The sequence below is a fragment of the Propithecus coquereli genome, unplaced genomic scaffold (genome assembly GCF_000956105.1).
Source record: "Propithecus coquereli isolate 6110/MARCELLA unplaced genomic scaffold, Pcoq_1.0 Scaffold157, whole genome shotgun sequence".
Taxonomy (NCBI): Eukaryota; Metazoa; Chordata; class Mammalia; order Primates; family Indriidae; genus Propithecus; species Propithecus coquereli.
In genome coordinates this window covers 2,544,664-2,554,130 of record NW_012140191.1, presented here as the reverse complement: position 1 = coordinate 2,554,130, position 9,467 = coordinate 2,544,664, and the positions used below count along the sequence as shown (strand labels likewise).

The window sequence follows — 9,467 nt, the reverse complement described above, 5'->3', positions numbered from 1 at the left end:
TGTGTGTGTGTGTGTGTGTGTGTGTGTGTGTGTGTGTGTGTGTGTGAGAGAGAGGGAGAGAGAGAGAGAGAGAGAGAATGAGAATATGCTGGAGGCTAGAGACAGTACAAGAGAGAAAAAGGGGATGCAGTGGGCTAGTGAAATCCCACCCCAAGTGCCTGAGCCCTCCGAGGGTCTCGTGTCATGGGACATCTGCATGTGCTTCCGCTAAGGGGGTGAAGAGGGTGGGTGGGTGAGGTTAGGGCGCTGCAAGGCACACCCCATCCCGTGCAGCTCCAGGTGCGGGCTACCTGGCCCACGCCAGCGTTCCTTTCCGCCCAGGCTTTTGTTACACCCTCCCCACGTGTGAGCGGCCGAGCGGCAGTGAGGGCGCGGGGGCTTGGGGGAAGGTGTAGTGTAGCGACGCTGCGGGCTGCGCGGTCCTGGGTGGAGAGGTCACACCTCTTTCGGAAAAAAAAAAAAAAAAAACCACCCAAGCCGGCTACCAAGGTGAACGCAGAACGGTTCCCACCTTAAAATCAGCCCTGCTCGTGACGTCAGGTCGGAAATATACCAAAGCGAGCGCGGGCCAGGAGTCCAGGGAGCGCGGCGGCGCAGCGATTGGGCGCCCGGCCGCTGACGCGCGCTGACGCGCGGAGACTTAGGTGCATGTTGGCAGCGGCAGCGCGAGCCACATAAACAAAGGCACATTGGCGGCCAGGGCCAGTCCGCCCGGCGGCTCGCGCAAGGCTCCGCGGTCCCGCTCGCCTGCCCAGCCGGCCGCCTGCCCTTGCTCCCGCCCCGCTGGTGGAGTCCCTTCTCCCTTCGCCCAGCTCGCCCATCCCTCCCCGACCCCGGCGCCTGGGCTCCCCGAGGGAACTGCACTTCGTCAGAGTTGAATGAATGAAGAGAGACCGGGAGAACTCCTAAGTGAGTAGGTGCAGCCCAGGCAGCTCGCATTCTTTTATGCTTTCTCCTTCTTTTGCACGTCTCTTCTTTACACGGGTATGGGACAGGATCTCTGGAAGTGGGAGCCAGAAGCTGCTAGCGCGAGTGGGGCCGGAGGGTGGGGAATGGGTATGCGCAGTTACCGGGGACATTTGTTCGAACTCTGGCTTTGGCACTAGGGGGGAGTTGGCTCCCCACAGAGGCTTCCAGGCTTCTCATTGGTGGGCATGGCAGGGAGACTCCACAGTTTTGGGAGCTGCGGACTTGTCCGCGGAAATGTGCGGAAAGTTTGCTCTCAGTGCGGAATTGATTGTGGCCTTTAGACACAGAGACTACAAATCCTGTGTATACGAGGGAAGCTGCCTGCAAACTGACAGGCAGAGAAAGTTCTTCAGTTTATGTGTTGCTTGGGAACTGTGTCACGGCGGCTGGCTGGCCAGCGTGCAGATGTTTCCTGGGTATTGTTGAGTAGGAGTGGTGTTGGTAAAGTGTCCTGTTACTAAGTTGCCTGAAATTCTGTCTGGTCTTGACATATGCCGCCCCTGGGTATTTGAATGTGTCAGAGAGAGAAAGAGAGAGAGAAAGAGAAAGAGGGAGAGAAAGAGAAAGAGAGAATGAATATGAGTATGTGAAGAGTACAGTTTTGAAACTGTGAAGCTACCAGGGGGTTAATATCCAGCACAGGCGTATGTCTAAAGGCTGTGGCGGTCAAGAGTCTCCTTTCTACTTTTTCTGATTAATCCTCCTCCACCCCATGAAGCAAGATTATGGGGGAGGGGAGGGAACAGAAGGAGTGGATGTTTGGCTTTCTTTTTCATTAGTAATAAGATTGTTTATGCTTTAGAATGCTTTCCAAGTGGGAACATCTGAAAATTACTAGGACACAAGAATGCCTTGTTCCAGCAAGTAGGCAGATTGTCGAAGGCATTTTGGGGAAGGTGTTCAGCTTGCTATACTGGGAAGCACTTCTAACATTGGTGCCAATACCATGTAAGCAATATTTCCCTCCCTCTGCAGACAACCTAAGATTCTCCTGGAACAGTAAGGTCCCCTCTTCCCATCCCATGGCCATTAAAGATGTTGAAAGACAAGTTTTCTGGAAAAGTGAACATTAATTCCTCTGTATCCCCAATCCTAGTGCTCTGTCAAAAGCACTTTAGAAACCCAGATGCTTCCACTCAAATTGCCTTCTCCATTGTCCAGGCCTCACTAATATTTTGTAAGGGAGGGGGAATTGTTTTCTCATTTTATTATTGACTTCTACTAACTTTCTTCCCCCTTCCCAAAAGAAAAGACAATTTCTCCACAGGAAAAAAAAAATCAAGAAAAGGCTCCAATACTGTATTTTCTCTTAGACTCTAGTCTTCTTATTCAGGTCTGATTTAAGCTAAAACGGAAATGACCCCTCCACCCACACTCTAGCAAAGGGGCAAATTCATTACATCATAAGTGTTAAATAAATTCATAGAATACTTTTCCTCTTTCAGGGTCCTCCCTCTGGAAGGACTTATACAGTGCAATGGGTGGCATTTTCTGTTGTTTCCAGCCATATCTTTTACACATTCATTTCAACTGCTAAGTTTAGTAAAGGCTACACGGTAATTTCCAATGAGACAAACAGGGAGGGCATAGAAGGGCCTGCCTGGTGAGTCTACATATGCCCAGCCAAATCTGTGGGAAAGACACCTGAAGCTTCCTGTGTCTGTATTTCAGGGAGATCGGAAAGGCTGGACTCCCCATTGCTTTTCTAAAAATCTTGGAAACTTTGTCCTTCATTGAATTACGACACTGTCCACCTTTAATTTCCTCGAAAACGCCTGTAACTCGGCTGAAGGTTAGTGTAACTTCATTTTTTTTCCTTTCCTCTCCCGAATTCCCTAAACATCAAGAAACAAGACAAGGCATCTTCTCCCGCAAACCCTGTAACTTAACGTTTGCTGGACCCATCGCATTCGGGAACAACTTTCTCATTGTGCAATTCAACTTCATTTCTAGATGGTCGTTTCTAGATAGAGCTTGCTGAACCTAAGCTTCAGAGAAGAGGGGTTGGCTGTGAAAAAGGGGGTGGAGGGAGGTGTTTGAAAATATTCGGGAGTGTAGACCCTCAATAGCTTTCTAGCTCTGGGTCTTTATTTGATCAGTCTTTCCATCCCTGCACTGTTGCTCTAGAGCATTCGCCCTCTCCCGCCCTTCCTCTCGCGCCCCTCCACGCTCTCTGACCGCCGCGGGCTGCCGGTGTAGCTCCAGGTGTACCCGAGCCCGGGAGAAAGTGTTCAGTTGACCAGGCTGAGTGTATATCACCCTGTTTCATTTCCAGCCATGCCTTGTGTTCAGGCGCAGTATGGGTCCTCGCCTCAAGGAGCCAGCCCCGCTTCTCAGAGCTACAGTTACCACTCTTCGGGAGAATACAGCTCCGATTTCTTAACTCCAGAGTTTGTCAAGTTTAGCATGGACCTCACCAACACTGAAATCACTGCCACCACTTCTCTCCCCAGCTTCAGTACCTTTATGGACAACTACAGCACAGGCTACGACGTCAAGCCACCTTGCTTGTACCAAATGCCCCTGTCCGGACAGCAGTCCTCCATTAAGGTAGAAGACATTCAGATGCACAACTACCAGCAACACAGCCACCTGCCCCCCCAGTCCGAGGAGATGATGCCGCACTCCGGGTCGGTTTACTACAAGCCCTCCTCACCCCCGACGCCCACCACCCCGGGCTTCCAGGTGCAGCACAGCCCCATGTGGGACGACCCGGGGTCTCTCCACAACTTCCACCAGAACTACGTGGCCACTACGCATATGATCGAGCAGAGGAAAACGCCCGTCTCCCGCCTCTCCCTCTTCTCCTTTAAGCAGTCGCCCCCGGGAACCCCGGTGTCTAGTTGCCAGATGCGCTTCGACGGGCCCCTGCACGTCCCCATGAACACGGAGCCCGCGGGCAGCCACCACGTGGTGGATGGGCAGACCTTCGCTGTGCCCAACCCCATTCGCAAGCCCGCGACCATGGGCTTTCCGGGCCTGCAGATCGGCCACGCTTCGCAGTTGCTCGACACGCAGGTGCCCTCGCCGCCGTCGCGGGGATCCCCCTCCAACGAGGGGCTGTGCGCCGTGTGTGGCGACAACGCGGCCTGCCAACACTACGGCGTGCGCACCTGTGAGGGCTGCAAAGGCTTCTTTAAGGTGAGCAAGGCCGGGAGTAGAGTAGGCAGGTAAGGACCCCACAGTGCCCGGGATCCTGGAGTGTGTCCTCCGCCTTGGTGCCCGCAGCCCAGCCCCAGCTCGCCCCGGAAGGCCCGACTCTCCGGGGTCCGCCGAGGCTGCCCTGCAGCCACCCACGGACTGCGGCGGGGGCTTCGGGGTAGCTGAGAAAGGGAAGCAGGAAGACAAGGAAACCCTGGGTCGCATCCCCCGCGCGCAGCCGACCCGGCTGGCCCCCGCCCGAAGTTGCCAGAGTCGGAGTTGGAAGAGGGTCATTTGCATGTGCTAGGAGCTGTCTTCTCTGTTCAGAATGAAATTGGTTAGGACAGAGAACCGTGTCTGAGCTAACCAAGTGGAACAGAATTCCCTATGGTCAAATTAAGTGATCTCTTTATTTCGCCATCCTGATTGAATAATCTTATCATTTTAAATAGAGAAGGTCTCCAAGGAATGTAAATAATATGAATGCCCACGGATTTGTATTTACTGAGCGTCTCCTTCTCCTTCTCTTGGCATATAAAACACAGCAAGGAGCGGCAAGGTTAGCTCAAATGTTAACGCTATCAATTTTCTTCTGTTAAATGCCCTGGGGGAGGAAAAAGAAAAGAAGGAGAAAGAAAAGGAAAAGAAAAAATAATGAAAAGGAATTGTGTGTATGTGTTTGTTTGTGGGGAGGGAATGTAGATCCCAGCCATTCAGAGATTGTCTCACAGTTGCTGGATTTTCAAAAGAATAAAATAATTTTTGGCTTATATTGTCTCCCTTTGCAGCGAACGGTGCAAAAAAATGCGAAATACGTATGTTTAGCAAATAAAAACTGCCCAGTGGACAAGCGGCGCCGGAATCGTTGTCAGTACTGCCGATTTCAGAAATGCCTGGCTGTTGGGATGGTCAAAGAAGGTAGGTCGGGCGGGGCAAGCTGCTGACCCCCGAGTCTGCGCCTTTGGGAAACTATTGCTCACACCCCATTTGCACTTTACACTTCCCAGAGCCTGAGATCTCCGGTCGCCCCCCTCCCCCAGCCTGGCCTCCAGGACCCCGCAGCTGCCTGCTTGCCCAGTCTCCCCTAGAGAAAGCTGCCAGGCCCTTCTCTCCTTTAACTGTACAACCCATTTGGAGGAAGACATAAAATAACCCCGCATTTTTTTTTATGCTTCTCGTCAGTAAAGGGTTTACAAGCAGTGGGGCCCTGAGCCGCCCGGCCTGGCGCCCCACGGCTGCGGCCTTCCCCGGGGAGGGGCTGAGGCAGCAGCTGGGCCTGGGCTCCAGGGAGCCGCGCTAACAGGGCTATTCCTTTGCAGTGGTTCGCACGGACAGTTTAAAAGGCCGGAGAGGTCGTTTGCCCTCGAAGCCGAAGAGCCCACAGGAGCCCTCTCCCCCCTCGCCCCCGGTGAGTCTGATCAGTGCCCTCGTCAGGGCCCATGTCGACTCCAACCCGGCTATGACCAGCCTGGACTATTCCAGGGTAAGAAGCTGGCGGGGGGGTATCATGTGGACAAACCCACGGATGGGCAGGACCCTCTCCCCACACCCACCCCCCACGAACCCTCAGACTAAAGGGATAAAGGAGGCAAGCAAAACTATATGCCTCACAGCTCTGGACAGGGCCTCCGGAGATCCATAGACCTTTAGACAATCCGTGTAGCTGGGGGTGTAGACCTGAGGACAGGGCAGAGAAAGGAGGAGAGGGACATGCGACAGTGGTTGAAGCACTGTGAACTCCCACTACCCCACGACTCCTCCCCATCACCATGCACACCGTCTCTAGCGCAAAAACCAGAGGCTGTGCAAAAAGCTCCCACATCTGCTTTATCCCCTGTCCTCCATAGAGATGTTTTAATTCTCATCCTTTCTGGCACTGTTGGGGGAAGGATGTGGGGCCTGCCAGGGGGTCAGGGAAGGGAGGAAGAGGGGTATAAAGAATGACAGTGGGGTGGGGGGATCAAGTGGTCAGATTTCTTTTTTTACTCCAGTTGTGAAAAACATGTGGGCTTTAATTGGAGGAATTATGTTGGGCAAACCTAGACACGACTGCAATTTTATTAAGATTTGCAGAGGACATCGCAGCTCGAGACCCACTCTGGGACTAGCATGAATACTAACGTGTCAATTGTTTTGTGGAGATAAGAGTGAACGTTTCCCAGGGCTGGATGGCACTGTATTTAGTCTATATGGAAATGGTAATTTACATATTTAAAGCAGCGACCTCGTAGCACCATCCCTAATTGAATTAATTGCCCCGGAACATCTAATTTCCTTACTGGTCAGAGAGAGGTTTAATTGTTATAAAAACCTGGCTCCCCTACTAGAAACAGGGTTAGCAATTTCACGGGTTATATATTTTAGAGAACCTCATTAAGTGCTTTTTAAAATGAAATTCCAGTTCCAGGCGAACCCTGACTATCAGATGAGTGGAGATGACACCCAGCATATCCAGCAATTCTATGATCTCCTGACTGGCTCCATGGAGATCATCAGGGGCTGGGCAGAAAAGATCCCTGGCTTCGCTGACCTGCCCAAAGCCGACCAGGACCTGCTTTTTGAATCCGCTTTCTTAGAACTGTTTGTCCTGCGATTAGCATACAGGTAATGAGGGAGGAGGCAATGCAGAGAGGCCAAGAGAGGAATCAAACAAGGAGAAGAAAGAGAGGAAAAGGGGTACGAAAGGGGACAGTGGGGGAGAGAAAAGGACAGAATAGAAAATGAAAGAGGGAAAAAGGAAGAAAAAGATAGAAAATAAAAGGAAAAGAAGGGAAGGAGCAGCCCAGAAGCCCTGGATGAGTGGAATGGAGTTGGGATAGGGGGGCATTCTTGATTGTTATGAAATTAAACCCTTTCAAGGTCCACTGGTCTACATTTTATTAACTCTTCAGTAATTAGGTGCCTCTTAAATCCCTCATTTATTGCTCTTCAAGTAATTAGTTGTTTAGCTTTTCTCTCTCTCTTTTTCTCCCCTCTCTCTCTTTGGTATTAATTGCAGGTCCAACCCAGTGGAGGGTAAACTCATCTTTTGCAATGGGGTGGTCTTGCACAGGTTGCAATGCGTGCGTGGCTTTGGGGAATGGATTGATTCCATTGTTGAATTCTCCTCCAACTTGCAGAATATGAACATCGACATTTCTGCCTTCTCCTGCATTGCTGCCCTGGCTATGGTCACAGGTCAGTACTGCAGGTGCAGGGCACTTCCCCTCCAGAACTTCCCAGCATGATTTGTCCTGGTTTTCCCTTGTCACAGATCCTCTTCAGTCGTGCCAACTAACTAACTGCCTTGTGCATTCTTCTTTTCTTTCTGATTATGTTTTCTGCAGAGAGACATGGGCTCAAGGAACCCAAGCGAGTGGAAGAACTGCAAAACAAGATTGTAAATTGTCTTAAAGACCACGTGACTTTCAATAATGGGGGGTTGAATCGCCCCAATTATTTGTCCAAACTGTTGGGGAAGCTCCCAGAACTGCGTACCCTTTGCACACAGGGGCTACAGCGCATTTTCTACCTGAAACTGGAAGACTTGGTACCACCACCAGCAATAATTGACAAACTTTTCCTGGACACTTTACCTTTCTAAGACCTCATCCCATGCACTTCAAAGGAACTGGAAAGAAAACTGAAACTGTCCAGAGGGGGCAAGTCACATGGGCAGAGATAGTCCTATGAGCCGTCTCAGCTTAAGCTGTTCCCCCTTCTGTAAACTCCCCCAGCCCCTTGATCCCTAAAGAAAACAAACAAACAAACAAAAAACTGTTGCTATTTCCTAACCTGCAGGCAGAACCTGAAAGGGCATTTTGGCTCCGGGGCATCCTGGATTTAGAACACGGACTACTCACAATACAGTGGTATAAACTTTTTATTATCAGTTTAAAAATCAGTTTATTGTTCAGAAGAAAGATTGCTAATGTATGATGGGAAATGTTTGACCATGCTTGGTTGTTGCAGTTAAGACAAGGTAACACACACACACACACACACACACACACACACACACACATCTTAAAGGGGACCCACAAATATTGCCCTTTAACAAGACTTCAAAGTTTTCTGCTGTAAAGAAAGCTGTAATATATAGTAAAACTAAATGTTGCGTGGGTGGCATGAGTTGAAGAAGGCAAAGGCTTGTAAATTTATCCAATGCAGTTTGGCTTTTTAAATTATTTTGTGCCTATTTATGAATAAATATTACAAATTCTAAAAGATAAGTGTGTTTGCAAAAAAAAAGAAAATAAATACATAAAAAAGGGACAAGCATGTTGATTCTAGGTTGAAAATGTTATAGGCACTTGCTACTTCAGTAATGTCTATATTATATAAATAGTATTTCAGACACTATGTAGTCTGCTAGATTTTATAAAGATTGGTAGTTATCTGAACTTAAACATTTTCTCAATTGTAAAATAGGTGGGCACAAGTATTACACATCAGAAAATCTTGACAAAAGGGACACATAGTGTTCGTAACACCGTCCAACATTCCTTGTTTGTAAGTGTTGTATGTACTGTTGATGTTGATAAAAGAAAGTTTATATCTTGATTATTTTGTTGTCTAAAGCTAAACAAAACTTGCATGCAGCAGCTTTTGACTGTTTCCAGAGTGCTTATAATATACATAACTCCCTGGAAATTACTGAGCACTTTGAATTTTTTGTTTTTTTAATGTCTAAAATTGTCAGTTAATATATTATTTTATGTTTGAGTAAGAATTTTAATATTGCCATATTCTGTAGTATTTTTCTTTGTATATTTCTAGTATGGCACATGATATGAGTCACTGCCTTTTTTTCTATGGTGTATGACAGTTAGAGACGCTGATTTTTTTTCTGATAAATTCTTTCTTTGGGAAAGACAATTTTAATGTTTACAACAATAAACCATGTAAATGAACAAAATTTTGTCTTCTTTTGGGGTCAGCAAAAAATGATGGCCAATCACCAACATAAAATAGAGTTGGAGATTAATTTGGGATAGGTCACTTATTTGACATTTGAATTTCAAACTTGACAACCTAAATCTATTCTAGCAAAAGGAACTTGGAGAATTGAAGGAATTATCCAGAGAATTCAGTACAATATTTTTCCCTAACCAGACTTTTCCACTCTGACAACCTATCTTTATTAGAATCAATTCAGACTATCTTAACTCTTCGATTAACTTTTGGAGTAAGTATAGCTCTCAGAAGAAAAGTTCAGGAGACCAAAAATCTTTTGAACTTTTATAATGTCCCAAGTCTCCTCAAGTTCTTGTCTTGCACAGTGTTTAAGAAGTATCTTTTTAAGACTCAGGAAGTCAACACGGATTTGAGGAGTGTCGTATAGTACCTTTGAGTTTCCAATTCCTCCACTTAAAACT

At 48.2% G+C, this 9,467-nt stretch overlaps 1 protein-coding gene across 4 annotated transcripts; it reads left to right on the top strand.

Annotated features, from left to right (window-relative positions):
* The first annotated feature begins 614 nt into the window (after positions 1 to 614).
* NR4A2 (nuclear receptor subfamily 4, group A, member 2) lies at positions 615 to 9,004 on the top strand. 4 transcript variants are annotated; one of them, XR_001137328.1, is made up of 8 exons: positions 615 to 913; positions 2,641 to 2,761; positions 3,245 to 4,110; positions 4,899 to 5,028; positions 5,430 to 5,593; positions 6,512 to 6,714; positions 7,230 to 7,287; positions 7,437 to 7,790. XR_001137328.1 is itself a non-coding variant. In XM_012640777.1 (8 exons), exons 3-8 carry the CDS (start codon positions 3,247 to 3,249, stop codon positions 7,691 to 7,693), a joined length of 1,797 nt encoding a protein of 598 aa, XP_012496231.1. In that variant the 5' UTR covers positions 615 to 913; positions 2,641 to 2,761; positions 3,245 to 3,246; the 3' UTR covers positions 7,694 to 9,004. The 4 variants fall into 4 exon arrangements, 3 of the variants coding, with proteins under 3 accessions (XP_012496231.1, XP_012496232.1, XP_012496233.1); XM_012640777.1 differs by having other exon boundaries at positions 7,109 to 7,287; positions 7,437 to 9,004; XM_012640778.1 differs by having other exon boundaries at positions 5,430 to 5,518; positions 7,109 to 7,287; positions 7,437 to 8,083.
* The last annotated feature ends 463 nt before the right edge of the window (positions 9,005 to 9,467 follow it).